Source organism: Muntiacus reevesi, chromosome 11 (genome assembly GCF_963930625.1).
Source record: "Muntiacus reevesi chromosome 11, mMunRee1.1, whole genome shotgun sequence".
In the NCBI taxonomy this organism is placed as follows: domain Eukaryota; kingdom Metazoa; phylum Chordata; class Mammalia; order Artiodactyla; family Cervidae; genus Muntiacus; species Muntiacus reevesi.
Genome location: NC_089259.1, coordinates 65,059,805 through 65,080,740, shown reverse-complemented (window position 1 = coordinate 65,080,740; position 20,936 = coordinate 65,059,805). Strand labels below are relative to the sequence as shown.

Below are 20,936 nucleotides of genomic sequence, written 5' to 3'. Positions count from 1 at the left end.
TCATTGTCTAGGAAAAACGTGATGTTTTCATGGTGTGAGGGTCAAGTGTGCTATTGAATCATATACAGATTTTATGTTAACTGGTAATCATTCATGATGCCAAGAGCTTCAAGTGCTGGAGTGGGGAACTCCACAGTCTGCCTTTCCAGTCTTGAATCCTAGGTCTCTCCCTCTGTCCCCAAAAGCTGTATTTTCCTTCTCCATAAAAGAGATAATATGACCAACTTCAGAAAATTTGTTTGGTAGACATAATGGAGTCAATAAAATTCTTGGTGTAACATCTAACTACATGTTAAATGATAAATAATGGCTAGTTTATTTAAATGCCACATATATCTTTCATTAGGAAAAACAATCCAGTAATGCATTATGTTGCACTAAAGTGATTGTCACAGTTTCCAGGCCCATGTGTATCACCACATGAATGTGTATCACAGTGTTTCTAGGTTTGTAATCCCTGAAGATTTTAATGGATTTTTAAGCTTTTTGGCTGCACTCTGAAGCCTGTGGGCCCTTAATGCCCTGATCAGGAATCAAACCCATACCCCCTGGATTGGAAGCAAGGAATCTTAACCACCAGACCACCAAAGTGAAAGGAAGTGTTAATTCCTCAATCGTGTCCAACTCTTTGCGACCCCATGGATTGTATCGCCTCTCAGGGTCCTCTGTCCATGGAATTCTCCAGGCAAGAATATAGGAGTGGATAGCCATTCCTGTCTGCAGGTCATCTTCCTGACCCAGGGAATGAACCCAGGTCTCTTGCATGGCACGCAGATTCTTTACTGCCTGAGCCACTCAGAAAGCCCCACTGGACTACCAGGAAAGTCCCTAATGGATACTTTCTAATAATGTAGGCTTATTGGGTTGGGGGGCAGTGGGGAATAGAGCTAAATATTAACATAGAATTTCTGAAACTTCAGGATCTCATGTAACATGTAGTAAGGAATCTCAGTTACTCCTGAACTCTTTCCGTTAAAGACCTGGGTTCGATCCCTGGGTTGGAAAGATCCCCTGGAGAAGGGAAAAGCTCCCCACTCCAGCATCCTGGCCTGGAGAATTCCATGGACTGTATAGTCTATGGGGTCACAAAGAGTCTGACATGGCTGAACGACTTTCACACACACTCACTTCCATTAAAAGGATCATTTTCAAGAAGTCCTCCAATAGCAAAATATGTGGAAATGACCAGTAAGAATTTATGTATATTAATAAAGCTTGAATTTATGCAGACTAATTAAAAAATTGGGGGACTGCTCTGAGCATGCAGCAAAATGCTGTAATTTATTGAGGAAAGCTGAATTGCCAAACCTGTCCTCCTCACACTCCCCGCCGCACCCCACCGCCCAAGAAAACCCCACAACAGCTCGGCTGGGGTCAAATAACTGACTCTTCACGTCCTTTCATGGACACAAAGGGCTTATCCTGAGGCCTCTTGAGCCACCAATGCTAGCTGTGGTGAGACCACCAGGGACCTTGTCATTCCCTCTTCAGCACACACACAACGCACTGACTGCGGTTTTATGAAGTGAAAATGCCCAAGAAAAAAAGTGAAGGAGGTGTCCTCAGGCATTTCTTTCCAGAGAGGGGAGCGCAGAAGAACAGGCTACTGCATCTGGATATTGAGAACAAAGCCTGAGACTCAGCATAATAGGCTGGGTCACTTGCTTTTATAAAAGCAAAGAGTGGAACTGCCTTTACTTGTCTCAGTACCACTGACCCTTGCATTTCATTGTGTAGAGATGTCAGGGAAAGTGTGTAGAAAGCATTCCAGCCTCTTTCACTGAACAATGACTTTGTCATTTTGAGCTTTTCTGTGGTGTGTTGACCCCTTCCCCCAACCCCTCCCTCAAATCCCGGTTGGACAAAAGAGATTGTTAGTTAGGCAGCCTTGCCCTGTTTGAAAGATCTCTGTTTTACGGACTCTTTAAAAGTAAACTCATTCATTTGAACTGAGTCACAGCATTTTCACGCTTTTAAAATCAACAAAAGCGTTTTAGTTAGGAATTTGCAGGGATCGAATATTCCCTGAAAATGCTAGTCCCAGAGATTTATGCACACTGCCGAGTTAAAGTGGGTTCCCTTGTTAATAGAAAGGAGAATCAGTGATGTTGGTTACTGGAAATATTTACAATCACTTGACCCTTGGGTTTCTGAGATCAAGGTAGTATACTTCACATAAGCGCACTCATATGCTCTGTTTACCTTTCCTTTTAATGAAAGATGAGATGGTTGCATTTTTTTCCAGCATAATAGTTAGCACACTTAGAAATCAGCACTGTCAGCGTCAGCCTGGTGACAGTTAATCAGTGGGGACCTTCTTAGGCTGGCAACCAAGTGTATTTTGTATGTCCCAGCATGTGCGCTCCCGTGATAATGTTTATAGAAGGACCCCATTTTTATCAAACCTCCTGGTGGTGTTCAGAGCATAAAATTTTACATTATAGCATCACTGGATGATGTCCATTCGAAAACTACAGCTGTCATTCACAATACTTTCTCTCATTGCCATCTTATATTTTTAGAAATGATCAAACAGCAAATACTCATGTTGAGGGCCATATGCTGGTTTATTGTGTTTTGTTTTTTTTTAATTATTTTGTTTGGACTGGTTCTTCATTGCTGCACATGGCCTTGCTTTAGTCGCATTTTTTGCGCAGGTTTCTCATGCTGTGGAGCACAAGGGCTTCAGTATTTGTGGCACTTGGACTTAGTTGCTCCTTAGCCTGTGGTATCTTCCTCGACCAGGGATTGAACCCTCCTGCATTGGCAGGCTGATTCTTATCCTCTGCACCAGGGAAGTCCTCCATATTCTCTTGTTGGGTACTTCAATTCTGTCTACCGAGGAGTTTTCTCAACAAAATGAAGAGCAGGTGTGCTGAAGAACTTCCTTGATAAAACCCTGTACTTATGCTTATGTGTGGATATATTGCTTTAATCTGTTGTGGAACATGATTTATTGTAATCTGTTTATCTTGTGGTGGTTCTCTGCTCGTGAGTTTCAGGACGCATTTGTTTCTTGCAACTCTTCCTTTGGGTCTGTTGATTTAGTCTTCCTTTGATTAGCACACAAAACCAGATTTAGAGCATTCTCATCACCTCAGAAAATCTCTCCTGCCCCTCTGGAGTGAATTTCCACACCCCTACAGTTGTGCTAGATTGCTCTCACCTTGTGTCAGTTTTCCTGTTTTTGTGCTCCTAAAATAAATGGAATCAACACAGTACAGGTTTTTCTGCACTGCCTTCTTTTGCTTAACATGTTTTCAAGATTTTCAAGACCTACCCGTGTTGTGGCATGTTTTAGTGGTTCTTTTGTTTCTTATTCCTTTCTGAGTCATTCTATTGTATGAAGATACCACAATTTATGTATCCATTCTCTAGTTGATGGACATTTGTGGTGTTTGTAGCTTTTAGCAGCGAACCTTCTCTAAGAAGTGTTTATATGGCCATAGGTTATCATTCCTCTCAATCAAATGCACATGTACGGGTGGAATTGCTCGGTCATAAGGTAAGCAGTTGTTAATTTAAAATTACCATAAAACTTTTCAAGATTGTTGCACCATTTTACACACCCACCAGCAATATATGGGAGTTCTGGTTGTTCCACACCTTTGCAATTTTTGCAACACATAGTATTATCAGGCTTTGTGTCTAGTCTGTCTGTGCATGACTTCTTTCATTGTGGTATCAATTTGCATTTTCCTAATGATTAATGATAGAGTTCTTTTTCATGCATGCTTACTGGTCATTTTTTTTCCAGCTATGCTAGCGACATTTATTTACAACACCTTTATGGATTGAATTGGCGCTTGATTCAAAATCATTTGACTCTATGTAGTCAAGACTATGAGTTTGTGTACTTTATTTATTTGGTATATTTTATTTTGTTCCACTGATTTGTTTATCCTTCTACCAATACCGTGGTCTTAGTTATTGTATGTGTTAGTAAGACTTGACATCCTCTGGTTTAATCCCTCTAACTCAGTACTTCTTCAAGATTGTTTTGATAATTCTAGATCACTTACTTTTCTGTATAAATTTTAGAAGCCTTTTAATTTGTTTTCAAAGAAAGCCTTCTGGAATTTGAGGAGTGTCTGAGGTCAGTTATATATTTGACTTACTGAGGTCATCTTTAATTTTAGAAGTGTTTTTTAGTTTTTATAGAAGTCTTATAATGCTTTGATTGACTTCATTACTGAATATTTGATTTCCTTTATTTGTATTTATGGAATTGTTCTTAAGATAACTTTTGACTTACTTGTTGCTAATATATAGAAATATAATGATTTGTTTGTGAATCACTTTGCATTTCTTGGACTTGGTTTTTCTTTTTAAATTATATAGAATTTTCTATATCCACAATCATGTCAGTTTTACTTCTTCACTTACAATATTTATTAATTTTATTTCCTTGCTGTGGCTAGAGGTTTGAGTAAAATGTTGAAAAGAGTGATAAGAAATTCTTGTACTATTAAGGCAAAACTATTTCAATATTTTTCCATCAAGAATGATGTTAACTACAGTTTTTTAGGTAGATTGAATATTTCCCTTAATTCCTAAATTCCTGAGAATTTTACTGTTTTAAAAAATCAAGACTAGGTCTTAACATTTGACCAGTATTTTTTCTACATTTGTTGAGATAATCATATGATTATTCATCATTAATCTTTAAATATGATAAATTATACCAAGAGATATTTGCAGGTTAAATTAACCAAATATTGCTTAACTAAACTACAACTGGTCATAATGTGTAATGTATTTTTTTCTATACATATCACTGTATGCAATTTGTTAACATTCTGTCAAGAATATTTTCATTTCTTCATGAGTTATATTGGTTTATACTTTTCTTGGAATGTTTTGCCAGTTTTTGGCATCAAAGGTATGCAGACCTCATAAAAATACATGAGAAATGTATCTTTTTGTTAAAGTATTTTGTTTGTTTCATTTTTTGCCTTACCTCAAGCTTGTGGGACTCTCAGTTCCCTGACCCAGGATTGAACCCCAGACTGTCTCAGTGAAAGCGTGGAATCCTAACCACTAAGCTACCACAGGGTCAGTTTATGTGTCAGTTTGGCCAGGCGGCATTCCGCAGTTACTCAGTCAAAAAGTAGTCAAACTGTTACTGTATAGTTATTATGTAAAAATGATTGAAGTGAATAATCAGTTGACTTAAGTAAGGAATCCTATCTTAGATAGTCTTGGTGGGCCTAATTCAGTCTGTTGAAAGGGCTTAAGAGCTAAGGCTTCTGTGAATAGAAAGAAATTCTGCCTACGTGAACAGTATTGGCTCCTGCCCAAAAGTTCCGGCTATCGCTTGTAACAGCCAGCCTTGTGATTTCTGACTTACCTAGCCAAGTCTGATTGTGAAATATTACTTTTTTGTGTTATTAGATTCAGTTTATTCGTGTGTCCTTTAGTGTTTTTCAGCCAGTTTGGTTTATAATTTTTGTTTCTCTTAAGGTCTTGGTCTGACTTTTATATTACGATAATGCTGGACTCAAATTCCCTGGATGAATTTGGTAAAACTTTTTTCACAGTCTACTCTTGAAACTCTCTGGGCCTAACATCTTTGTGTGTGTTGGGGGGGTACGGGGAGGGTGAAAATGCACAGTATCTAAGCACAGCTTTAGTTGCAGCCTTCAAATTTTAATATCTCTAGATTTTTATTTTCTTTTATGTCAGAATACTTTAATTTTATTGCAATTTTGAATTAGATAATACTTCCAAATGTGTTACTGAACTTCCAAACATTTGATGATACAGTAGTTACCTTTTTGTTATTGATTTCTTGTTAAGTCCACTTAGGTCAGAATATATTTTGTACTCTTTCTGTCCATTAAAGTTTGTTGATACTTGCCATCTAATGAGTACCTTATTGTATATTTCTTGATTAGGTCATGTTTGTTAATGATGTTTTAAAAATATTTTATATCCATTGATTTTTTTTTTTTTAACTTATTTATCCTATTAGTTCAGTTTTTGAGGTAGGTGAGTTTAAATCTCCTATGGATATGGCATTGTGTATTTCTACTAAGCTTTGTCAGATTTTGCCTTATACATTATTGAACTATGTTATTAGGAACATATAAATTTGGATTTTAAAAATCTAGTGGATAAAATTGACCATTTATAATTTTTTTAAATTTATCTTTTAATTGAAGGAGAATTGCTTTATAAAATTTTGTTGTTTTTACCCTGTATTCTTTTGAAGTGTTTTCCTTTATTTCTCGCAGTCCATCCTAACTTCATGTTAGATATATACTCCAACTTTCTTTTATTTAGTTTTTTTATGAGATACCTTGTTCAACATTTTATTTCCACTTTTATGTAGGTTGTTTTTAAGGTGTGGCTTTGAATTTTTTAATTATTTATTTTTTATAAATTTATTTATTTTTTAATTGAAGGATAATTGCTTTACAGAATTTTGTTTTCTGTCAAATCTCACATGAATCAGCCATAGGTATACGTATATCCCCTCTCTTTTGAACCTCCTTCCCATCTCCCTCCCCACCAACCCCTCTAGGTTGATACAGAGCCCCTGTTTGAGTTTCCTGAGACATACAGCGAATTCCCGTTGGCTTTCTGTTTATATATGGTAATGGAGGTTTCCATGTTACTTTCTCAATCCATCTCTCCTTTAAGTCTATTCTCCATGTCTGTTTCTCCATTGCTGCCCTGCAAAGAATTCTTCAGTACCATTTTTCTAGATTCCGTATATATGCGTTAGTAGATGATATTTATCTTTCTTTTTCTGACTTAGCTTCATTCTATGTAATAGGCTCTAGGTTTATCCACCTCATTAGAACTGACTCAGATGTTTAAATTATTTTATTTTTAGCTGTGCTGAGTCTTCGTTGCTGTGCTGGCTTTTCTCTGGTTGCGATGAGCAGGGGCTACTCTCTAATTGCAGTGCGCAGACTTCCCGTTGTCGGGGTTTTTCTTTTTGTGGAGCTCGGGCTTCAGGGCATGTGGGCTTGCTTCAGCAGTTGTGTTAAGGTGGCCCTTTTTTAAAATAGCAAATAGATGGACTCTGTGTCTCGAATTTCATAAAAAGCTCAGACCCTGAGAAAGGTTAGACAGGAAGCTATTGATCATTGAGATTTGCTGAACACAAAGGAAGGGAGAAGTGCACTATGTTTTCCTAATGGTTTCTGTTGTGTTGGTTCAGGAACTGTAGACCAAATCTCACCATTTACTCTTCCATGGAGCTAGCTGTGACTCAGGATTAAGGGCTAACTGAAGAATTACACAGGTGGATTAGCCAGGGTCGATGCCTCAGAAAAGATCTGAGGTCAAATTAGGGATGAAAGGGATGGTTAATGAATCCTAAGGACAGCACACGTTTAGAAAACTTAATTAATACTAGAGTGTGTATAGATCTCATCATAGAGATAAGACACACCAACTTCCCATCAATTTCTGATTTAACAGAATTAATTGGGTTGGGTGAGGTCAAGAGAAATGGGATAAATGAAGGGTCTGGAAGCAAACCAGAGCTGGTCTCTAAACTCCCATGAACATTCAAGATACCATATCCACTTAACACCTGCAGACTCAATATTAACTCTAGGTCAGTATTAGGACCTTACACTGAAGAGCTTTCCTCGTTTTCCCCTTTACTAATTTTATCCAGTGTTTGAAGGTTACTGAATATTGATTCATAGAAATTACATTTTATTTCTTAATACTTGGAGAGTTTTGTGTAGCCTGTTCAAGATTTTAAAACAAGTATCTCGTGTTATCCTAGCTAACACAATTGATGAGATAGTCATTTAAATAGAATCACTCCTACACCCACGTCAGCAGATACCTTACTGAACAAAACTCGGCAGCATTTGTTTCAATCAGAAGAAACTTGTGCCAAGAGATGAATCTTGTTTATGGCATTTGAGTCTCATCTTCCATATAAATCAGTAGAAGTTTAAGGCAGTCGGGACGATTTGTACTTATCACACTTGGAACAAAGTTCTTAAGAATTTGACAGGAAAATTCAAAGGTTTGAGAGTCTTCTGAGGTGTTAGCAGTCTTAATGATCCTGATTTTATTTTTTAATAGTGTACACAGATAATAAAAGTAATGTCTACTTATTAAGTGACTTTATGATTAAATACATATTTCACATTGGGCCTAATATGAATCTGAGCGAGAGTTCAAATAAGCCTGGAGTGAGCCAAAAGTATGGATGACATTTATTTGCATAAAATAAGAAGAATACATTTTTACTGCTGTTTATAGAAAACATGTTCTTTGGCACAAGCTTCACAAAGACTAGCAGGAATAGAATCCTGTGGAATTAAGTTGAAAGTAAAATGTGGGTAGATACCTAGGAATTCCTACAGGACTGTAAACAATTTGGAATTTAAATGCTAAACAGGCAAACAGGCCCTTATATTTAAAACTGTGCTTGTGAAAGGAATACGTTAAATCTGCAATATTAGAATATAGTGTTAATTGTAGACATAGAGAATTCCTAGGGAAACTTTAACCCAAATGTATATATTGAACTTATAAAACTTAGTCTCATTTTGTGTTCTTGGGGTTTATGTATTTATGACAATTAAGTTGGGTTGTTTTTTATGCTTATGAAACTTTTCTTATTTAAACAGTATTTGTTAAAATATCTAAGTGTCTATTAAACAGTATTTATTAAAATGTGTAGCATTCATTTTTACGGCCTTTTCCTGATCTGTCTGCTATTTGAGCTGAGCAGGCTCTGATGCCCTAATTAACTGGGAAACATGGTCTGGCCCCTGCATGGAAGAGACCCATGTAACCCTAAGAAATTAAACACAAATAGAAAATGCAGATGAACAGGGGAAGAAGTTTAGATCTTAACTTTATTATTATGAATTTTATCTGTATATGGGATATCATAGCAGGCAGAAATTAAAAAGACAGGCTTGGAGTCAAAATGAATGCATTCTCTGACTTTGAGCTTTTCTAAACCTTGTTGAACTTTTTAAACAGGAATCTCCTATTCAGATTTGATATGAGAATGAAATTATATAATGCCATTAAAATACTGGAGAGGTGGCAAACCATGGCAAGCCTTATGAATTATCTATTATTCGTAATTTGGAGAGTGAGGTAATCACCTCCACTCACTTGGTAGTCAACTGGATCTAGGAAATGGTGGAATTTCTTCAGTGATAATTTGCCATGTGCACTAGGAATAAAGCGGTTATCTTAGTTTTTACATTTTTTGAATGGTTTTTTACACAAAGCCATTCACATTTTTCAGAAATCATTACTTTTTTCCCCCTTTCTCTGCTGTGTTTATATACTTAGTTAACAATTTATTTAGATGCCACTGTGTTTTTGTCAGAAACAGCTGCTGTCCAGAGACAGCATCCATTCAGAGGTGCTCATCAGATTTCCCTTCCACAGGTGGTAGCAACAGGGTCCTCAGTCTTAGTCATCTTGATGTCCTAACCAGGCTGCTTGCTCCAAGGCTGACCTTGGGGTGGACACAGTTGAATTTCCTGGGATTCGCAAGTTTGCAAAATCTTTTTTCCTTAATGTCAACGACCAATTCATACTGTGTAGAATAGAAAATGTCATTCATCTTGATTCGTAAGTGCACCACTTTTCCCTTGGTCTCCCGTAAATGCTTAGCAGTTTTCTAACAGTTAAGTCTTCACACAAAAGCTTGAAAGAGAGAGAAGATATGGAATAAGAAATGTTACATCTCAAAAAAAAAATGTTGGCTTGCCTCCATTTCCCTAAGGTTATTAGTCTTGGGAAGGCCTATAGTTGGAAATACAGATCGGACAGAAATTGTAGTAGGCATGAGGTTTAGTCGTCATATTATTGGAAATGTGCCTCTTTAAACAAAATAGACCTCACATTTGATATTCTCTGTGGCCAGAGAAAAAGCCACAGTCATCATTCCATTTAGGAAATGTTCTGCAAGTACTCTGATAGGTCCTTGGGTAGTATTAAGCAGTTCCTGTCTATACAATGCATTTTCTCACCCGGTCCAGCTTCATGAGATTCTTAAGATTCTTTGGGCCCATTAATCTATTAACACACTGTCCCCCCCTCTCCTGATTCCTTGCATCTAGAACACAATGAAGGAAGTTAGAATTTATATTTGTTATATATGAAATGGTAAGCACTTAATAAACATTATTCCCATCACCATGTTTTTATGTTGTTGGTATATCTCAGCTTTTGCTCAGACTAAGAGTATTGGAATGTCTTACACTTCCTGGTAGTATCTGTGAGGGTTAGTCCCAAACTCTGAGATGGCATGATACCCGGGTAATGGATTTTGCTTTCCAGGTGTAGCTTGTCCTTGGCTGCAAAGAAAAGAGTCACTCCTCATTGTCCACAATGACCATATATTCTCTCAGGTGAAAAACTGGATCAAATAATTGTTTGAAATGGACACTTTGAATATTTAGCATTATGACAGAAAGTTGACTGTAGGTTTGGGGGAAGATTAAATTCATCACAGTGACTCACGGCCAGACTCCCCCTGACTCTATTACTTATGCTTTGAATTTGACATCAAGTTGATGTTGCTCTCCGTCTATAAAATGAGATAATGCTGTTACTCAGTAGGGTTACTGTGATGAATAATGAGTTAATACATGTGACGCTTTGAATATACAGACCTATGTGCAGGCAGCACTCATAAACAGTCACTATGGACAGAAAACCAAGAAAGAATTCCAATTTTCAAAGGTCAATATTTGAATGTCTCTTTCTTTTCTGAACTCAGAATTTGTAACCAACCATTTCTTTATCCCTCCATGTTTAGCTGAGGCTTCTGGTTTCCTCATCTGTGGTAGGAAGACAGCTGAGTGTCTCATGATAGTTTCTGTTTTCTAAACCTCAGATACTCTCATCTTTTCCAAATGGTACTGCCTGTGCTTTGGGGCTACTTAGTCGATCAAAAGAGCTTATGCCTAGAAACTTCGTACTTGGCCCCGTGTTTCACACACGATAAGTGTATAGTAAACACCACGAGGACCACCTTTTCCCAACATATCCTTTGAGGAAAAGGAGTTTAATCCTAACAAAACAACCCATTAAATTTTATTTCTTAGGAGAATGCTGGAGAAATAGGCCCCTGTATTTTCTCTTTCAGACATTTCTACAAGTGATCGGTGTGGTGGGCGTGGCAGTGTCGGTGATTCCTTGGATTGCCATACCCCTGGTTCCCCTTGGCATCGTTTTCTTTGTTCTCCGACGATATTTCTTAGAAACATCACGAGATGTCAAACGCCTGGAATCTACAAGTGAGTACCAGGGCTCTCAGGTTGGGATGTCAGTGCAGACTGACTTCCATTTATGATAATTAACCAGAACCCTGAAATTCTGTAGATTCTGTCTAGGAATTTCTCACCAAGTCTACATTAGGTAATTGCATATTAGGGGCCTTATGAGTCAATGCGGCCCTTAAGGCACATGGAGCTGGTAGTGTTTGTTGCATCTTTGCAGTATAGCGCAAGGAGAACAAATGTGAGCACCGTGAGGATAGGGACCAATTTTGTCTTCCTCATCACATACTTCCTAACATAGACCAGCCACTCAGTAAAAGGAAAATAATGCATCATTTTTCTAAAAAGGAAAATAACTGCATCATGTTAAAAATAATAATCTTTTTCAGGAGATGCACAGGTAACAAAGTGATGTCCTGCTGATATTAATACAGCCTGACAGAGGTCACAGGTTACAGTCTTACCTATGAAAAAAAAACAGCTTACAGCCTTGTTCACAATGGGAATGAGAACCATATGGGGTCCTCACTTCCCAGCAGCCTGCAGGCCACCTGTTCCCTGATGGGCAGGAGCCTGACTCTGGTGCTCGTGGTCACTGGGCTCTCAGAGAAGATGGCAGGAAACAAATGGCCAGTCATCTGCCACCAGGCCCAAACCTACATGAAGTCACTCAGAAGAGAATGGCCACTGAGGCCACTGTCAGATTCTACAAGGGTGATGTGAGTGTCACATGCCACAGTGACCTCCAGATTCCTCGGGTATCCAGCAAGGCGGTTGTAAGAACATCCATCAGGTTCCCAGAGTGGAAGATGCCTTAATTGCATGGGTCCTACAGTCACAAGGGCTACAAGAACCCGGTATAGTACCAGGTTCTCTGTGACCCTCCCAGAGACTCCTGGTGCAGGTGCAGGGATGATGCTGAGAGACGGCAGACTGTCCGCTCACCTCACTTATCTCACCCCTGTCCTGTTCCAGCCCTTAAGTTTCTAATCTTATGGTGGTGACAACACAAATCTCATCAAAATTCAGTGCGGTGAGTACTGAAGTTTAAAAATGATAATCAAAAATTAGTGAATTATAAGTTCTTATTTGGAGGGATGTCAGGGAAGAATAGGGAGGAAGGCAAGGTTGAGGGGGAGCTTGATGAATGAGTTAGTACAGAAATGCGTTGTCTAAATACAGGTCCAAATTGAATTTGATCAAAGATGACTTTGAAGGGAATCTGTTATATGCAGGTTGTGAAAGTGAATCTTGGGATGAGGAATTTTGAGTGTCACACTAGGTACTTTGCCAGGAAGTTGCCAGGAAGCCCTGGGTGTGCCCCTTGGGAAGGTGAATGACCGGCCGAGCACAGGAAGCAGTTGGTTTCTTCGCATCCAGCCTCCCTGACTTTCTTTCTTTGTCGTGTGTCTGTCTCTGCTTCCCCAGCACGGAGCCCAGTGTTTTCCCACTTATCGTCTTCTCTCCAAGGCCTCTGGACCATCCGGGCGTACAAAGCTGAACAGAGGTTTCAGGAACTGTTCGATGCACACCAGGACTTGCACTCAGGTCTGTGGAATTCTGGAAATGATTTCAAAGGATGGGATGTGCTGCCTTCTGAGGCCTGACCTCCCTCTCAGGCGGCCTTGCCGGCCCACACCTCTCTCTATGCCGCCCTGCGTCTCCCTCTGTAAACCTGCCTCCTCCACCCCTTCTCCTCAGCACCCCGTGTGTGCTCCCCTCTTTCCCTGGCACACGCCTGCTTTTCCTCCTCTTACTGCCTTGCATTGGCCAATTGTCACCACATCCCATGGCTTTGGCCCTTTAAGAAGGGTGTCAACAAACCTACAAAAAAACACACATAGTCTGTGTTGCAACTCCTCAGCTTTGCTATTATAGCACTAAGGCAGGCAAAAAGAATACATCATCAAATGGCTGTGACTATCTCCCAATAAAACTTTATTTAAAAACTGTGTCCATTCTTGGCCCATAGGCTGTTAGCTTGCCAACTGTTTTCAGAGCATATTGTAGTTGGTCATTCGTGTCCGACTCTGCGACCCCATGGACTGCAGCATGCCAGGCTTCCCTGCCCTCCACTGTCTCCCAGAGTTTGCTCAAACTCATGTCCTTTGAGTTGGTGATGCTATCGAAGCATCTCATCCTTTCAGAGAATTAAGGAAAATAATTTCTCTATCAGATATGGCACCCAGAATTTCCTGTAACATTAATAAAATCCTGGTCCAACTGATATAATGACATTTGGAAAGCCACATGCAGATCTCTTATCTGACGGTCCTTCAAATACTGGCTGCTAGGAATTAACACTATGTGGGGCCCTGCAGTAAGTGCAGACAGTACTGGAAACAGTGCAGGGTATTTCTGTGTCGGCAAAGACTTTGTGAGAGGATAAGCCTCACTTGGAGCCCAGTGCCATGAGACACACAACGATGAGACCATTTTTGTATGTTAATTATTAGGACCATATTTCTCTTTATAACCTGTGGCTTGAAGTTTCCAGTGCCTGCTTCCCACAAGGCTCCTGGAGTGATTCCTATGTTCCCATACATTGTCATGTCAGAACCTAGCTTGTTGCAATCCTCAAGGTGCTTGAGCGTATAGTATAACTGCTTTCCTAACTTGGGTAGAAATCTTCTGTAGTTCATCTGTGCAGAAGACCCCATCCCAATTCAAAGCAGCCTACATGATATCTCTACTTATTCATTCTGCTTGTTTCTGTCCTCAAATCCAGAGGCTTGGTTCTTGTTTCTGACGACGTCCCGATGGTTCGCTGTGCGTCTGGATGCCATCTGTGCTGTCTTTGTCATTGTTGTTGCCTTTGGGTCCCTGATTCTGGCAAAAAGTAAGTGCATCACTGTTTATAGTATGATTACAGTTACAGCTTCATTTGCAGTTATTAACTTACCTATTTGCCCCTTTGTCTAATACACCGTTTCGTTCTAATGAATTGTGTTAAAGTGTTTGCACCATGTGATCCTGTCATTTGTGTTTTGACGAGACTTTTGGTGAGACTTCTTGATGTGTTCTTTGGTCCCTTTAATCTGTCTTCAGTGGGATGAAGTCAGCCTAGCAACTGACCTTCTGAACATTACTGATAGCATTTTAGGTTGGGAGGAGAGAAACAAGTTTGCTATTAAGCTTGTGGCTTTAGGACCGCTCGGATCTCTTGGTTATTGATGCCTGGTATACTGTGGTGAGAAACATTCTCTGTAGGAAAGAACACCATCCTCACTGCGGTGTGGATACCAGATGAGCAGGTGGTGTTGGTGTGCGTGGCATGCATTCACCATCCCTATTGTGAATTACTATTCCATAGTAACAACTCTGAATCATTGGGTTTAATAATGGAACAACAAGAGCAGTATTTTAGATTTAAAAGCACTGGCTCATAGAACCAATTGACTTGTTTTTCGTGGTTTCCAACTGTGGCTGCCTTGCACGTAAAAAGTGAAATCACATGATGATCCTTGAAACCATAGTGACGAAAGTCTGCATGATGACGTGTTTCCTTCTCTACATCATAACTGTCAAGAGTATGTCAACCCTGTCAGGATTAATAAGCTCTTTTAATAGTTTTCTGTGTTCATAGTGGTTGTTTTTTTTCTTCTTGTTTTGTTTTTTTTACTTTTCTTTCACAGTCTCTATCAACAGTTAGTAAAAGTATAACTAACACTATCTATGTGCCAGTGATTTAAATATTATTGAGAAGTCTAGGCACAGTGACAGGAGCCCAGCTCAGGGTTAACAGTGGGACTGAAATGTTTCCTTTCTTCTTCCTCATTTAGCTTTGGATGCTGGGCAGGTTGGCCTGGCGCTGTCCTATGCCCTCATGCTCATGGGGATGTTCCAGTGGTGCGTCAGGCAAAGTGCTGAAGTTGAAAATATGGTGATGTTACCTTTTAGCCTTTTCCTTAACGTTAAATGACACAAAGGCAATTATTATGTTAAAAAAACTTTTTTTTACATCATAGCTAACAGGGTTTGTTAGATCCTTCCAGCATCTGTTTAACATTTATTTAAAATAAAATATATACATCTTTTCTCAGTCTTATGTATGCCACGTCAGCTGGTTTTATATTCATCACAAGCTGTCTTCAAATTTAATACATGCCTCTGTAGGAGAGAGTTTCTGACATCCTGCAGAAGATACAGCTCATTTCTTAGAGGCTTGTTTACATTTGTTACATAATAGTTTAAGAATTTAGTATTTTGAGGTTTATTTGCTCAATTAATTTAATTATTCCCCACCATCCCCATTTTAGAATGTCTCCTTGTATGTGTTGAATGCCTGAACTTACTGAGGCCCTTATTTTGGAAGGTACTCTCAGTGGTATCGAGTTATAATTTTTAGGAGGCCTTAGTCAATATGTAAATTGCCTCCATTTTGAATATTTTCATTTTCTCCTAAAGAGAGAAAAATCATGAAACTGAAATTTCTCCATTTCACTCTCTAATAGAGTAGAAAGTAGCTAATTATTAAAATGAAATGTAGTGACCATCCAGTTCTATTCATCTATTACAGATGATCCCTCTATAGCAAAGTATCAATAATGATTTCTGTCCATACATACTATTTTCATTGACAAGGTTTTCTATTTTAAAAAACATATATGAAAATTGGATATCTTAGAGTATTCAATCTATCTAGGTCATTTAGTCTTGATATAATGTTGAACATGGTAGCCATAATAAATGTGTTACAAGACGATGAAAAAGTTACACATCATCAGTATGCTCTTTAAACTAGTATTTCTGTCTTTTGTAGAGGGAGTACCTCTGTTTTTTGTAGACGCTAAGACCTGAGGTATTCTTAACTGTAGAAATGCAGATATAAAGATACAAAAGAAGTTTCATTCATAATCTGACATCCATTAATGAGACCCTCTGTTCCTAACTCGTGTGATGCCCTGTGTTTCAGATGATTTCCGTAGAAAGGGTGATGGAGTATACAGATCTGGAAAAAGAAGCGCCCTGGGAATACCAGAAACGCCCGGTGCCATCCTGGCCCCATGAAGGCGTGATCATCTTTGACAATGTGAACTTCTCATACAGCCTAGATGGGCCTCTGGTATTGAAGCACCTGACTGCGCTCATTAAATCAAGAGAAAAGGTCTGTTTCAGCCTCTTCCTCCTTGAACAGTTTACCTGTGAACATTTAGCCCCACATCTGCTGTTGGCTTCATGAGCGCTGTGTCAGTCAGAGCCAGGGTAGGCTCTTGGAAGAGGCTTACGTGAGAGTGGACTTGGTGGTAGGAGCCTCTTCCCTGCCTACCTTGGGCCCCACCTGCCCCTCCAGCTTCAGGTTCTGGTGTTCACATACTCCCTGCACTCGGGGCATCTGTAGGTTCTCCCGAAGCTTGGTGTGCTCCCAGCTCCCCTGCACATGCTGTCGTCTACCGCAGAGACCCTTCCCCTCGTCACCTGGCCGGTGAACGGCCCCTCATTTTCTGAGCTGACTCTAGTGTGTCTGCTTCTGTAAGACACTCAGTTCTTCCTCAGTGTCTCATGCCTAAAGAAAGTGACAGGTGACTGGATTAACAAGTGTGGTATGTCTTCACAATTAAACATTATTCAGCCTGAAAAAGGAAGAAAATTCCGATCTAAAGACATCAGGTTAATGATACAAGGCAGACATAAAAGGCACCAGCACTGTAGGATTCCACTTACTTGAGCTTTCCTAGAGTAGTCAGATCCATAAGAAAGAAAATTGGATGGTAGTTGCATGACCTGAGCAAGGGGAATTGGTTGTTGTTGTATAATGTATACAGAGTTTCAGTTTTACAAGGGGGAAAATATTCATGAGGGACGTCATGCGGGACATCAAAGTGTCCACCTAAAAATGGCTAAGTTGGTAAGTGTTACGCATCTTTGACACACTTTGTAATTTGGGGTCTGTGTCTCACAGATCCCTAATGCTTCTTTCAGAGAGCATCTTGTTTTCATCTCTGTTCCCCCGCAAAATTGTATTTTTTAGGGCACACAGAGCGTGCTGAGAGACTCCCCGCTGGGAAAGTGAATGAGTAACACATAGTTGTGAACAACCAGTAACCAAAACACACACACAGCACAACTGCGTAAATAACCTATTACCTACCATGTTAAATACTTGGTATTTAACTGCTCTTTAAAACTCTTCCCACCACAGACCCATCTAGTGGACTGGAGCTGTAATTTAATGAATGATACCCTTGTGACGCTAAAGAGTATTCAATTTAACGCCCAAATGATATGCAGGGAGAAGCTTCAGTTAGTCACACAGCAAAAGCTGGCTGGTAGATTGGGAAGGAAGTGAGGTTTGCTTGCTTGCAGACATTGTGTCCACCATATTTCTTGTTGTATACATAATTCTGTTAATTTACCCATCTCAAATTCGCCAAAAGCCATAAAGTATGAATCATCTAAGAAGCTGCAATACAACTTAGGAACATAAGCTACGTGCATTCTTCCATCTTAAAATCCCCAAATCATAGATCTATCCAAGCTTCTAAAATGTATGTAAGAAAATTGAGTCTGGAGAGTGAATTAAAAACTGCAATAATGTGACTTTTGATCTGTGTCTCAGTCCACTGTCAATATCACTGTTGGCTTCATTTCTGTGTTTGGAGATGACACTCAGGCAGTGTGTTCATGAAGTCATTTCACTCCACCTGTGTACATCGCAGGTTTCCCCTCCTGCTCACCTGTCCCAGCCCCCGTCACTCCAGGACACCCCCTTAGTGTTCGATTTGATTGAGAGCTGGGAGTGGGGGGACGTGGGAGTGAGCCAGCCTAGCACAACTGGGGCTTTAATTCTCTTTCTCTCATTTTCTCTGCTGTCGCAATTCCCAGAAGTAAATGGGAAAAATTAATAGGTATTAATGCTGGTTTCTAATTCATAGAAGAAATAGCAAGTAAAAATAAAGAACCAAAATGAGGTAAATAGCACTGTAGACTTTCTGAGTAGATTCTGAACACAGGCTGCATTTTTCATTTAGATGATTTTGTGGTTGATTTGATCATTTTAGAAAGTACTGGGCCATTTTAAAGCGTTTTCCAGCTCTAGAGGTAGATTGATTTTGGTTTGTTATTTTTTTCTCGCTCGGAGCTATTACTTGGATAATACATTTTTACAGATGCTTACTAGACCTTGCTATAACGTGCAAAAATATTAGTTTCCTACCTTGTCTCCTTTTTACATAATATATCCTCTGCAAACCCTCCCCTCACTCCCAGATTGTCCTGGCTTTTTAATTCCTTGCAACTCAGACTGTGTTGCCAGGGCCAGCAGCACCTACACCACCTGGGAGCCTCTCAGAAATTCAGAGTCTCGAGCCCAAAGAGACCTCTTTTCTCAGCATTGCATTTGAGCAAGACCTCTGTAAAGGTTTTCTCTGAATGTCTTTGGTTTCAGAAATGTAAATAAACTTCAGTGACACTGGTGGCACTCTCCATGGGCAATTCATAAAACCCATTGGTGTCGTGGGAAAGACTTGCAGATGATAGTTTTGATAAGTGAATGGTAGAGATAGCCTGGTCTGGGTTTTCTTTGAATTGTTCTGTTCTTACCTCTCCTCACTAGAATGTTGAAATTGCATTCCTATAGCCCTGAGCAGCTCTCAGTGCCCCTGCCATATCTTGGCCGTTTACCCAAAGTCTACAAATATCCCAGATGCATCAGTTTCAGTATAGCTGATATTAATAGCATGTGCTTCCCTGGTTACTCAGTAAAGAACCTGCCTGCAATGCAGGAGACCCAGGTTCGATTGCTGGATTGGGAAAATCCCCTGGAGAAAGAAATGGCAATCTACTCCAGTATTCTTGCCTGTAGAATCCCATGGTCAGAGGAGTCTGCCAGGCTGCAGCCCATGAGATCACAACAGGCGAACACAACTTATATGAGTAGCATACACCACCAATATGAGTAGCATAGAAGTGTACAAACATTTTCACAGACACAGTTCTCACCTGTATTGTGTTGTGTGTTGATTTATATTAAAACACCCAGAAATGGAGGCATACCTGGTTTTATTGTGTTCCAAAGTGCTGTTTCTTTGGAGATTTCTGTTTTTTCACAAATGGAATGTTTGTGGCAACTCTGCATTAAGCGTGAGCAGCAACACCATTTTTCCTATAGCATTTACTCACTTCACATTTTGGTAATTCCTGCAGTACTTCAGATCTTGTCATTATAATCATACTTGTCATGGTGACATGTATTCAGTGTTCTTGAAGTTACTCCAACCCGAAGAGGGGTCAGGTGATGGTTAACATTTCTTAGAGGAAGAAAAATTCAGAGGAAGAAAAATATCCATATGACTTGAGTTATTTTTTGATATTCCCATTATTGTGGTCTGGAACGAAGTCCAGAATATGTTCAAAATCTACATGTACACAGAACATAGGACCCATATATATATATATATATATATATATATATATATATATATATATATATATATATATATATATATATAATATACTCTAGGACCTACCTAGATGCAAAATATATCCCATCTATGTTACATAAATCAGGATTTATAATATCATACAAAATTGGTACAAAGAAAAACCACTTTTCTTTCTGTTAATGTGTCTAAAGTTAAATTTTTGAAATTGAATTATTGCCTTTACAGTTTGAAACTTTGGAAGTGTTTAATGAGAAGATAAATCAAATTACCTTAGTATAATCAGTGCTCAGAGTGGTTTGGTTCTTCTCTGTTTTTAAAATTTATTTACAAGTGATTGAAAAGCACGTCCCCCTCTGTTTGAGTGTGAGCTTGGTGGTGAGGGAGATGATGATGAAGACAAAACACAAACGTTAATAAAGCCGATCACAAGTGAGCACAGCTGTCAAAAGCCAACTTCAGTAGCCCTCAGAGGGGAGCACGGCCGGTCACAAGTTGCTGGTGCTGGCCATGCCCTCTGGGCTTGGCTGATATCATCGACTTCCCAGGTGGCACTAGTGGTAAAGAATCCACCTGTCAATGATAGAAATGAAGAGATGCCGGTTCAGTCCCTGAGTTGGGAAGATACCCTGGAGGAGGAAACAGCAATCCACTCCAATATTCTTACCTGGAGAATCCCATGGAGAGAGGAGCCTGGCAGGCTAGAGTGTCAGACACAACTGAGGTGACTTAGCACACATGAAAGCATATCATATACCCCACCAGGAAATTTGTAGTTGGCCACCTAGTTGGTAAGAAAAGACTAACTTCTGCATATATGTTTGAATTTGGACAACTAACCAGTTTTTACAGTAAAGTTTTACTCCTGATCTGCATTTTACGTGCATTATATTGAATCTTTGATCTTATTGTTAATGCACTTAATTTCTCTGCTTAGATTTTAATAACTTGGCTGATACTTGACACATATCTTCCGAGGGTTTAATTATAGGTATTAATTGGTTTGTAAAATGTCTTTTGAAGTGCTGAGATGAAAGGTCCCATATAAATAGAAAGTGTTGTTTGTGTTGTTGTTTTTGTTGACCTCATTATGTGTGTTTTGTCTACTGGTTACTGCCTTTTAAGACACTGAGACTTGCATTTTAAAATTTTAAGATGTTTCAAGACAAATCATTAGTAAGGTATTTATTATCTGGAAGTGATTTAGTTTGTCTACCAAAGAATACTTCCTCTTAACTGAAAGAAATCTGGAACTCTGAATATTTGTATGTAAGACTTCTGGCATGGCTTGTTGACGCATCTGCAAAATTGCTCACATAATTCT

General features: G+C 39.3%; 1 protein-coding gene across 3 annotated transcripts in view; it reads left to right on the top strand.

Moving 5' to 3' along the window:
- The window catches only part of LOC136144034 (ATP-binding cassette sub-family C member 4), a 190,755-nt gene that overhangs the window by 143,091 nt on the left and 26,728 nt on the right, over positions 1–20,936 (top strand). For all 3 annotated transcript variants that reach the window (XM_065901617.1, XM_065901615.1, XM_065901616.1), the window contains 5 exons: positions 11,099–11,249; positions 12,660–12,779; positions 13,960–14,070; positions 15,014–15,114; positions 16,147–16,338. In XM_065901617.1, the coding sequence (XP_065757689.1) occupies positions 11,099–11,249; positions 12,660–12,779; positions 13,960–14,070; positions 15,014–15,114; positions 16,147–16,338 (675 nt within the window). The remainder of the gene's footprint in view (positions 1–11,098; positions 11,250–12,659; positions 12,780–13,959; positions 14,071–15,013; positions 15,115–16,146; positions 16,339–20,936) is intronic.